At 42.6% G+C, this 12,230-nt stretch overlaps 1 protein-coding gene across 3 annotated transcripts in view; it reads left to right on the forward strand.

The window, feature by feature from the left end:
* The first annotated feature begins 2,945 nt into the window (after positions 1-2,945).
* DOCK8 (dedicator of cytokinesis 8) overlaps positions 2,946-12,230 on the forward strand; it is an 83,056-nt gene continuing 73,771 nt past the window's right edge. For all 3 annotated transcript variants that reach the window (XM_040656265.2, XM_040656266.2, XM_040656267.2), the window contains exon 1: positions 2,946-3,112. In XM_040656265.2, coding sequence (XP_040512199.1) covers positions 3,060-3,112 — 53 coding nt within the window. In that variant the 5' untranslated portion in view covers positions 2,946-3,059. The remainder of the gene's footprint in view (positions 3,113-12,230) is intronic.

Here is a 12,230-nt window from a genome sequence, read left to right on the forward strand (position 1 = left end):
GTATTTGTGAGATTGATATGTTTATTGAGGCTACCTCATACCTCAATTTCTGTTGCCAAATTTAGCAGATACCATGAGCTGTTAAGATGAAGCATCAAAATTGAGGTAGTGATTTCTTCCAGAGTAGTTAGCAGTTCCGGAGATACAGCTAGAAATAGAAACATCTTTGCGTTTTCAAACAAACAAATGCAACACCCCAAACTGAATTAACCACAGGCCTCAGTAAAGAAAGAATGGGAAAGTCCAATCCCTTCCATTTTGGTCTACAGTGAACAGAAAGAGAGATGTGAAACATATCTATCTAATGCTCAGACTGTTGTCTTACCGTCTCTACAACCAGACAAGGTATGGAATGGTTAAAGGAGCTACCTGCTAATTTTTCATTCCTTTTCTCCTGCTTGACTTCTAAGCTGCTAGAAGCAGAAGCATGGTTAGAAAATATGTAGCTTCATGGAAGCTTTTGAAATTAAACAATTATAAAGACAATCATGTTTTTCAGAAGCAATATTTTGAGAAACAGGAGACCTGGTTTCTGTAGAGAAGAAGGTCTACTAATGGTAGGTATCTACAATGCCACCAGAAAGCAATTGCATATGATAGCAATGACCTTGTACTAGTGAAAAACTGCACAGTGAAATTTTTCTTTCGCTGCTCTTTCTTTTACACAGGAGATAGAATGAAGCTGACCTGAGAGAGACCATCTCAACCTGTGTGGAGTACGTAAGAAATGTCTCTTGCCTGTCCTGCAGTGGGTCTGGACAGCAAAGAAAATCAACAAACTAGTGTTTATTTCCTGTCATCCTAAGGAGAGAGTGGTTTATATTACTCTCTAAGCTAAAATTGTAAAAAGCAAACAAGAGGGAAGAAGGTTGGTCTTCTGCACACCAATTTCACATACAGTCAAAGAGAGTGTTGAGGAGAGGCCACAGTGCTGAATTAAGTATTTTGGTTAATTTCAGATGTGTAGCTTTCAGCAGTGTTGAGGCCCCTGGCTCCAACTACCGTAGGTAAGAAATGCATACCAAGTGCTCCAGGAAACATCAAACACTGTGTGTTTTGTGTTCACTGTGTGTGTTAATTTGCATCAAATAAGGCTCTCAAAAATGAATGCATACATTAAAATGGAAAAGGTTTATTAAAAAATGCTTCATTGTTCTTGTTTTTTTCCACAGCCAGATTGCCCTGCCCTGCCTGCACATTTGGATGTTCTTTGCATGTCAGTAATACATCTACTAAAGCTGCAGCTGTGTTGTGCACTGAGAAGAGTTATGAAGGTGGTGATCAAGTCCCAACAGACACACAGGGGTGCACAGAAGAAGTCAGTCAGTACGAAGCACTATCTTGCCACCTCCGGTATCTCTGGCGCCCAAGTTTTCTTGAGACCAACACACATGCCAGATCACAGCTATGAGTGATTTGTAACCAAGTGATAACTAAGTTCAAATTAACAGTAAGTAAATGTCACTAGCTTTATCTTGGTGACGTAAATAAAGGATGGGTGTGGTGAGTAAGTTCTGTCCAAAAAAGGTTTCTAATTTATTCTTCCCACTGCAGTTGTTTTCCAGTTAGTACCAATCTAGTAACAGTAGAGTTTAGTATTTTCTTTCTCAGTTTTCAGACTTGCCTCTGAAATCTCATTCTTTCGTAGATCCTTCTCTGTTTTTTCCTACAAAGGTATCTATATTTGTTTCCATTCTCAGTTTTTAACATTTACTTCTGTTAAATCTTTCAGCTCTTCTGTGTTTCTGTGCTTCTGCAAGAGCATGTAGCCAGTGCTCTTTGAAGGCCATGTGGGTTGACATTCATATTTACATACACTGATAGTGCTCTAAGAGTTGGTGAATCCTGAAGAGTAAAAAATAATTGTCAATGATAAAATTTCAGACCTTCCCTGTATGATAATCTGCCATTCCTTGCTGTACCTCCCTCAGCACACTGGCAATGGACAGGCAAGCAGTGCTGCCTTCCAACAGGTGGCTGTACCAAGGTACCAAGGCAGGGATTTCATGAAAACAGGACAGCCTAGAACTGAATTGCCTCTGCTACCTCAGAATCCACCTGTAGGAACTTTATCTGGTTTCTGTTTTCCCCTTTCAATGAACCATGAGTTCTGCTTATTTTGCAAAAGCAGCGAAGGCTTTTTTGCACCAAGGCTGAGAGGAACACACCAGTGAGGAAGTATCACTTTGCAACACAACCACAAGATACTGAAAACGGCCCTTTCAAAGCTGAGCTGAAAGTGAAGGTGAAGCATACAGTAGCACAGCCTGCTTAGTGCCGAACTTGACTGGTACGTGGTACTGGTATGTGTGGGTTTTCCTTATGCAATCAATTACTTTAATGGTAAGAAGTCATATCCATGGGGCACGTGTGTATCAGCAAAACACTGTCCCAGATAAAGAACTGGCATCTGTTTAGATCAAGAGTTTTGGCTTCACAGGCTGCAAGCCCACAAATTCACGCTGTAGGTGGGACAGTCCGTCCTTGTGGAAGGGGCTACACCTGCTGCTGGCAGCACGCACGTGCCCACTAACCAGGTACCGACTCCAACGCACTCCTAACGTACCTCGCTACGACTGCCTGCCCAAACCGTACACCCGCGTGCCAGGTGATGGAGAAGCGACCTCGGTTACTCCCACGTACGTGAAGGGCAGATGAGCGTGTGTGTGTGACACCAACACCGCGGTACCCAGACGAAAGGTGCCGGGGGCGGTATGGGTATGTGCGATGTGGTCTGTAGCCGCCTTCCTCCGCAGGTGCCTTCCCTCCTCGGTGCGCTCGCCCAGATCCGCGCTTTGCCTCGGAAGAGTCTGGGACGGGGCTGGGGGTGCCGGGCTGGGGGTGCCGGGCGCGGAGCGGGGCGCGGCGGGTCGGAGCCGGCAGCGCGGGCGGCTGAGCCCTCCCACCTCGCTCGATTTCTGCGAGGAAGGTGAAACGCGGAAGTTGCCAGCCGAAGCTGTCAGACGGCCGCCGGCTTTCCAGCCCGCAGCGTGCAGCACCAAGTAAAAGCACCGAGGCAGGCGCCCGCCGTGCGCGCAGTCGGCTCCTGCGCCCTCCGCATGGCGACGTTACCCGCCGCTGACCGGAGGGCGTTCGCCCTAAAAATCAACAGGTGAGAGGCATCCGCCGCGCCGCGCGGGGCAGCTGCTCGGTGGGACCGCCGGGAGGGCGGCTCCTCCCTGGAGATACGGCGGCGCGGAGCGGTGCCCCGCCGGCCGCCTCCCTGTCCGCTGCGATGGCGTTGGGGGCTCCTTCTGCGCACGCGGCGGCACGAGGGTCCGTGGGACGGATTGCCGCCCCTGGGAAAGAAGGGCTTACGTGGGGCATCGGCACGGCAGAGGCATCCCTCGCTGTGCTTTTTTCACGTTTACCTTTTTTATCTATGGAAAGAAAGAAAAAACAATCCCTCTGATGTAAAAGAAGTTTGTACCCCTGTGCCCCGCGCAATGAAATGAGCGTTCAGTGTCTGGGAGTCGCAGCGTGGCTCCTGGCCGTGAGCTCGGGTGTCCCGTCGCAGGGAAGTGCTGACGCTCAGCTGCTCCCTGCTCTGCGGTGGCCGCAAGAAACCAAGACAGTTATTTCCATACCGGTGTGCCGAAAGGAAACACGAGGCTGCTTTTCCAGAATCTCGTCGTCAGAGGCTAAAACCGTGTTTCCAGGGGGGTTGGTGACTGAGTTTGCTGACACGTAAGAAAGCAAATAGCATAATGGTAATACAAACTGAGGAAAAGGCCAACCTCGGAGAGAAAAGTATGCACAGAAACTCCACCTCCCCAGCAATCTGTTGAAAGACGTGGGGTTTTCAGCTGCAGAGGATAAAATTAGCTCTGCTACCATATGCCTTTCCCATGGCAGAGTGCACATCAGCATACCTTTCCATATCCCCCAAGGATTCATTTTAAATTGATGGTGAATGTTCACAAGAGTGAGATACCACACTGAGAGGCTGTGAGATGAGCGGTTTGCTGCTGGATCCCCCACAGATCCTGGTAAATTGAGGCCTCGCTTGAATAAACTGCGTTACTGGCTGATACTCAGAGAGTTTGGGTTATTTTTTATGTTCCTATTTTTAGGGTCAGCTTTCTGGCAGCTTCTCCCATCCGTGGTGATGGTTGCTGTTCATCTGTACAACTGAAGCCTTACAAACTAGTGCAACAGTGCCAATTAATCTGGCTCGCAGAGATTTACTGTTAAGAACTGTTTTGAAATTGGACCATTACAGCTTTATTTTTATTTCCTTTCATCAGATAGTGGAGCAGTCCATGCTTTTTGTAGTAAACCAGATGTTCAGCTTTTATATTCTTCATGTTCTGGATGTGATTGTGGCTGAACAGCCTGCATATTTGTTTTGAAAGCAAGAATATTCCCTTCTATACTTCAGTAGGGATGATACATATTTGGTAGCAGAGCATTGTTTCTGTTTGTTCAGAAGGACCATGTTGTTTTTGCATGACCTATGCACAGTTTGTTCTACTACCAGTAGAGTAATATACCTTTACAAGAGGCATTTTTAATGTTTTTTTTTCTTTTAATTAAAAAAAGGGGGAATATTAGGTCAGTGTCTTCATTTACTTTCCTGTATACAAAGGGTTGTGCTGCAGCTATAAATGTTTCTTCCTCTTTCCTCAGTTCCTGAACTTACTTCTTCAAAATAGAGCTCTTCATGAAAGTTGGCCACTACAGACAAAGCGTCGTTTACAGGAGTTATTACACTGTATAATTACTCTGCATCATACTCTCCACTATAAATATACATTCAAGTTGTACTCTTTCTCACTCTTTTCTCTTGCTGGTGAATTGACTATATGCTGCTTTCAATGAGGACCATTTGAGTTTTAGGCTTTGTATTGGTTCTTCACTGCCTCTGTGCTCCTCACATAAGGTGAGCATGGCATGTAAAAGCATGACAAATATCCAAACAGCTTACAAACTGTGCTAACCACTGTTCAGTAAAAAATCAGCAATGACATAGTCTGGAATGTTGTGTTAGTGTTCAGGTGTTGTGATTTAACATTAGTGAGTTCTTGATGGGTGCACTGGGGCTGCAAATGCTTCAGGAAGGAGCTATGACAAGCATTGTGTTTGTTTAAAGAAAGGACAATCTTTAAAATCAGGTCTTAAAATACAGTCAGATTTGTGAGCTGTGTATGCAACCTGCCCACATAACCATGTCTTTCTATCATTTTATTTCCCTTCCACCCATGTTTGCTGCCCCAACCTGTTGCTTCCTGCCTTTTTTAATCCTGCAAGGACTTGCACGTATGTTCTTGATGCATGTATGTGTGAGTAGTTCCTGCTGTTTTAATGGGATAACTTTTACATATAATGATGTTCATCTCTTATGCAGAAATTAAGAAGCAAGCATTTAAATTAGTGATCCTCATTCTAGGCATCACGCTGACAACTGACCTATGTATTACCTGGAGTAAGTGGCCAAAAACTGGGCAGGACTTCAGAAAGCATCCAGTGCATCTGACGTTTATTTCTATTACATGAGAAACCAAATTTCTGTACAACTTTATTTGAATCAAACCTAAGCCTTCACTAAGCTATACTGTCTTCCCAAATGGATTCCTGCGCAGGACAAAGGAAGAGGAAGAAAGCTCTCCTTAGCCTGCAGTGTTAGGAGGCCTTTATGGTGCACTCAGAATGCTTTAGGTGTCCACTGTGTTGAGGAGCCACCAAGGGATGTGGGAAAGTTCATCCTGGTTTCTGTGGCAGAAGAGGCCATTTTCAACCTCTGATAGCAGATTTATTTTCAGTGCAATACCTTTATGAGGATGAGGCATGTATCACTTGATTGAATTTAAATAAAGCTCTTGTTGAACAGATATAATGCAACACTGATTACTTGGAGCGGTTTTCCAAACTTCATCACATAGGCCAAGATACTTCTTGTTTGTTTTACCTTAAATGAATTAAATCGGAATCTCAGTCCTTTTCTATTTTGCATCTACAACAAGCTCATGTGGTAGGTATAAAGAAGTACTTTTTAAAAGATGTGGTAAATTCTTTGTGTCGGTTCTTCGCATAAAGCACGTCATGATAGAAATCTTGATAAAAATAACTGTCCGTTAAGGTGCTTGCCATGTGTTTGATGTATAACTACTGTCAGCTTTTAAGTGCTGTTTGATATGTGGAATCAAATATGACGACTGGGACACCATCTAAGTGTTTGTACTGTCAAGACAATGGTAGCATTAAAAATCATTTTTGCTGAGCCAGTCTAATTCAGGAAGGAAGGTCACAAGGGAAGACACAGTTGATGAAAGGGCTGAATCCTGTTTTAGTTAAATGAGTTGCACCCTGGGAATCTGAGTGGGGATAATTCAAGTTAATAAGACTTTTCAAACTCATATGCAAAACAGTATATTCAAGCAATCAAATAGTAGTCTGTCTGGATTGGTCTAGATCCATAGCATAGATACGCAGTGCAATATAGCTTTTAAGAGAGGCTAGAAAATTCTAATTTGTAATAGCTGTAGCAACAAATGGCTTTTTATATACTGGATATGTGAAACAGCTGTGTTTTTGTGTTTTGTGCAGAGAACATTAACTACCAGCAGCAAAATAAGAGTAAAAAAAATGGGGTGTCTAAAAGTTCTGTGATTTACACGTATCAGCCTGTTAGTTTGTATTAAATGGACAGTTTTCTTAGGCTTCTTTAAAGATGAATGTGAAGCTGATTTTTTTTTATATATCCTTCAGAAAAAAATACTGTGACTTGCATGTGCAGAGAGCATAAAGAACAGGCTCGCGTCTTATTCCTGCATGCAGTCTCATTTAAGAACCTTTTAATTTGGCTGTTAAAAATATTTGAGCAGTTGTCTTTCCGAGATATGATTACACCTTTCATCAAGCGTTATATCCAGTTTTTCAGCTGATTTCAACCTATGTTCTCTTTTTTCCCAATTGCCAGAGTAGGTCTTTCCTATTTCCAGTTTACAGGGATTGTGCATGAGCTGGTCGAAGTATCTTCTTAATTCTTTCTCAGAGCCACAGAGCTGAGGTTGGCAGGGACCTCTGTGTCCATCTGGTCTAACCCCCACCTCAGACAGGGACACCCAGAGGAGGGTGCCCAGGGCCGTGTCCAGGATAGTGTATATTTCCAAGGAGACAGACTCCATGACCTCTCTGGGAAACCTGTGTCAGTGCTCAGTCACCTTTTAGAGTAAAAAAAACATTTCAGATGTTCACATGGCAACTCCCATGTTCCAGCATGTACCCTCTGCCTCATGTCCTGGCACTGGGCACCACTGAACAGAGCCTGACTCCAACCTCTCTGCACCCTCCTCTCAGACATTTATGGACATCGATAAGATCCCCTGGAGCTTCCTCTTCTGTAAGCTGAACAGTCCCAGCTCTCTCAGCCTTTTCTCACACAGGAGATGCTCCAGTCCTTTTCTCATCTTGGCATCCCCATGCTCTCCAGAGTGCCCACATCTCCCTTGCACTGGGGAGCACAGCACCGGACACAGTGAGAAGGAGCACTTCTCCTGGCCTGATGGAGATACTTCGTCTAATGCAGCCCATCATACCACTAGCCTTCTTTGGTGCAAGGGCATGCTGATAATTAGTGTTTGGTTTCCACTAGGATCCTCAGGTCCTGTTCCACAGAGCAGCCTTCCTGCTGGATGCCCTCAGCCTGTCTTGGTGACTGGGGCTGATCCTCCCCATGTACAGGACTCTGGAGTTCTCCTCGTTGAACTTTGGGGGATTCCTGTTAGACCACTTCTGCCACCCATCCTGGTCTCTTCAGATGGATGTCAGCAAGACACAGAGTCTACAATATGACAGAGCAAGCCACTCCTCCCAGCTTTGTGTCTTCTGCAAACTTGCTGATTCTGCCCATTGCATAGGTCACTAATGAGGACAGTAAGCAGGGTTGGATCCGGCACTGACCCTTGGGGTACACTGCTGTTTACTACCCTCCAGCTAGCCTGCAGGCGGCTGCAAGTTCTCTGGGTCTGGCTGTGCAGCCAGTTTTCGATCCAGCTCCCTATCTTCTCATCCAACACATACTTCATTAGCATTAGACTTAACGGATACTTGAAAACCCTAATTCTTATGTGTTACTTCATTCCAAGAGAAGTTACCCTTCTCTTCCTGACTTACTGCAAACCGGTTTGTCCTAGGTCTTTTTATAGCATCATTGTACTGATGTCACCTGGATTTGTATTTATTATACGGAATAAACTGTATGTGCTTCTGAAGCAGATGTGAAGGAGAGAAAGATGCTTTTCTGCTGCTTTATAAAGGTAAGTTCCTGCTGCAGCATCTGCATATAGGCATTTTACCTCCCATCCTGCTACTTTTTGAGTTCAAGACAGTCTGAGTGAGCAGAAAAACTGTGAAGAAGTTGAGTTGATGTAGTGGTTTCATCCTTGTTGTGTCAGCCATGACTGCTGACTGCATGTGGAAGGCTGAGCAACTTCTGTTACAGGTCTCAGGCAGTCATTTCTATGGGTATAATAACCTCTCTCTCTTCTTTGGGACATTTTTACAATACTTCTCCACTCCAAGGGAAGGACATAACCTGCAGGAAAATAATGTAAATCTCCCTCAAGGTCAAGAATATTGAAGCAGGTTAGGGAGGGTTCCTGTGTATTGTAAGTAGCTCTGCAGTTAATGGAGGGAACTTCTTAATGCCTGTGAAATTATATTTTTATCAGCCCTAGAGGTAATTCATTTGCCTTTGTTAGGGTGTTTCCTGTGAGAAGTTAGACCAGACTGAGTCTGTGCTAGTGCAGTTTACAACCACACTTGAGCAGATGACAGATGTGGGTGATGCACAGTTTGGCTGGTCGCTGTGTATAATATAAACCAGCAGCAGCTGATCTGCGGCTCACATTCTGACCCTGATAGCTGTTGCACTTAAGTCCAACTGTATCAAAGCCTTCTGTGTCCATCACACTACACCTGGGAGTAAGCTATGCCACAAGAGAGAGAACTTCGTGGAAAGAGAAACATCGCTATGATGTTTTTTCTCGAATTCCTATAAACTTGTCGTAGATCAGACTTAGATTGCATGCTGTTGTATTTTGTACAAGTGCAGATTTAATGAAAAGCAAACAGTGTGCAAAACTGCGTGTGTCCATGCAAAACTGTGTGAATCCTCAAGGTGAACATTCACCTTGTGAACGTTCATTCCTTCTTTACAAGGGGTGGGTTGTAAATCAATTACAGGAGAGAGTTTAGGAAGAGGGCAACTTTATACATCAAGGTTAAGCCATAGGATATTCATTCACAGTATTGAGCTTTATCTCTGTAAGTATCTGTTCATATTTCAAAGGTAAGATTATTCAGAACTCTCTTACTAGATGTGACATCCTATTGCCTATCACAAAACCCAAATGCACAGACCTTTCTTACGGGGAACTGTGCAAAATACTGTTACATTTTTTGCCTAAAATTATCTTCTGGAAGTAGAAAAGAAAGAGTAGTAAGATGTCTTCTTAGTACTTTTTGACAGCGCTGATGTCTTTGGATATTTGTGGTGATTTACTTCCAGCTTGCATTGTTTATCCTATGTTTTATGATTGCCTTTTTTAGGGTTTCCCACCTGTTTTACAACCAAAGAGACAGAAGGCCCTTAAGTAAGGGGCTGATGCCAGATACAGGCCCATCCAGTCAAGGGTTTAGATTACAAGTATGGGAAAGGTGAGCTCCATAATACAAATGCGCTCTTCATTAGCAAACAGCCTGTGTAGAAACAAGCAGAATAGTGTTGCTACCATTGAGACAGATGTTACAGTCAGCTGTTGTTGGCCGGAAGCTAATCTTTTCATCTGAGTGGGTACCCAAATTGTGTTTAAAATATAGCTGTCTATTTTCTATTGTAGTTGTTGAAGACTGTTGTTAAACTGTGCTTAGATCTGTGCAGTCACCGGAGTGAGCAGGTAATCCCTGCTGCTTGATTAGAATACTGTGGGTTTTGGTTTATCTCTGGAAGATGACTGGTGAGCAGGAAATAGACTTTAGGCTGCATTTTAAAATCCATTTCTAAAATTGTATGTCCCTCTCAGGCTTCAAACTGGGAAGCATTGGAAGCTCTAAGCTGCAGGTTGTGCAGACTGTGATGAGGTTCTGCTTTTATAACAAAGCAAATGATAAGCTTACACAAGAAAAATGAAGCTGGGGCCAAGAAACATATTGATGTCTACCAGGTCCCATATATATATTCCTTGTTTTATCCTTCCAGGTATTTTTCATTTTTAGATATGGGGTGAAAACCAGCAAGGAAGAAATATTTAATGTTTTATGTTATACCCTCTACTGCATTTACCTTTATGATCATTAAACGTCACTATTTATGAGCATAGCCAACAAAGTTGTCTATTCTAACTTTTTTTTTTTTTTTTAATTTTGAAAAACACACACCAAACTGTACTGTTGTTTGCAGCAGTGGCAATAAGTCTGGACTGTGAAAAATGCTTACCTGATAGCATACCTGTCCTAACTGCTCACCACCAAGGATGTGGTTACAGCAGAACAGGTTCAGGTCTCAACCAGCTGTTGGGCCAAAATCAATAAAAATATCCAAATATTTTTTCCTTTTGACCTCTGTAAAGTAATACTTGCATGTGATGAGTCACACAGTTTCCTAACTCCAGTAATAATCACTTCTTGTAAGACAGTTGATACACCTGGGGTTTATAGTAATGTTCTTTCCCTGAAGTGAAACCTACTGGGTTAGGTAATTTATTTCAGTTGTCCCATGAGTCTAAATTTACTGTCATTACAGTAACAAAACCTCATGTCCTGAGTACTGTTGGAGTAAAATATAGTCTTTTTCCAAGCTTGAAATTTTATAGATATAGAATCAAGAAGTGAAATGGAGTTATAATTTGTGATAGCAAATAGTTTGCATCATCCTAATGTGTGTCTGTGTGTGAGGGTGTATAGTGTAATTTCTGTAGAATTTGCACCTCTAGCAGTAGCCAGCAGAGAATCAATCAAACAAACAAACATTCCTTTTAACAACTTTGTTAAGCACAAAATTCTTTGGGCTTTTTCATTTATATGAGCATGAGTGGAAGATCCACCTTTTGTGTGTATCTTAGTTACTGGTCTGGCTCCCTTTGAAGTTAAAGTCCCACCTTTCTGTGCTGAAAATGACAGAAAATGACCTCTTCATATACTTGAAATTGTGCCAGTATTTTTCAGGTATGCTGGCCTAATAAGAGATCCATTTTTTTAACTATAAATTTAAAGCTGTAAAGAAAAATTATTATTCTGAGAAATAACGAAGAAGAAACAAACATGTCTTTTCTTTTTGTGATTGATCTGGTGTGCTAGCTTGGGGGGGGGCAAGATTTGCAGATCTACATGTGTTTTCCCAACAGCCAACTCCTGTATCGGTCACTGTTTTTCAGACATAATTGTGAGGCACAGGTTAGACAATCTACAGCATTATGGGCAACCCATCTGCACTGGGTCATAAAAAGCGTGCAGCTACAGCAAAACCTAGCATTGTCTTCCAAGGTTGTGGTCACAAGGGCAGAAGTTGAAAATGCCATTCTACCTGTATCAGCTTAAGTCCTACACGATGTCATCAGTAGCATTGCAGCAGGGCTTTACTGTTTCTACTGTGACACAAATTAAAGGTCACCCACAGAAATACCACACACAAACTCTACAAGTCTCTGTGCTTAGGAAGTGGGGGCAGAGTATTAATTCAAAAGCTTTTTTTTTTTTTCCAGTTCTGTGTCATTTAATTATCTCCTCCTCTGGCTTATGAAATATTCACATTATTACCGTGCTAAAGACCCATCTGTGAATATATTATGGATTTCTTTGGAGTTAGTCATGAAATACACAAAATACGCATTTTCTTCTCCTTGCTAAAAATAAAAACCTTGACCTTGGTTTAAAAAAAAACCAACTTCATAAAGTAACCAACCCTGTCATAGCAAAAAGAAAAATTCTCCATGAATAGCACTTACATGCTCTTTTCTATTAATCTTAATGTCTGACCTTCTTTCACTTATTGTTAATAACTGTTGATTTGGAAGAAGGTGGAAACAAAGCTTGTTAACTGTTAAATACGAGTTTTACAAATGTTCAGCATTACAGTAGTGTTTTTGTAATGAGGTCCTTGTGAAGCACAGGTGAAAAGTGTGAGCTGAAAGATGAATACTTGCATTTGTGCCATATTCAGTTTGGTTTGATGTGGTAGAACAGTACAGAACAACTAAAAATCCAAAAGGCACACCGAAGCCATTCTGTGA

This window comes from Gallus gallus, chromosome Z (genome assembly GCF_016699485.2).
Source record: "Gallus gallus isolate bGalGal1 chromosome Z, bGalGal1.mat.broiler.GRCg7b, whole genome shotgun sequence".
In the NCBI taxonomy this organism is placed as follows: Eukaryota; Metazoa; Chordata; class Aves; order Galliformes; family Phasianidae; genus Gallus; species Gallus gallus.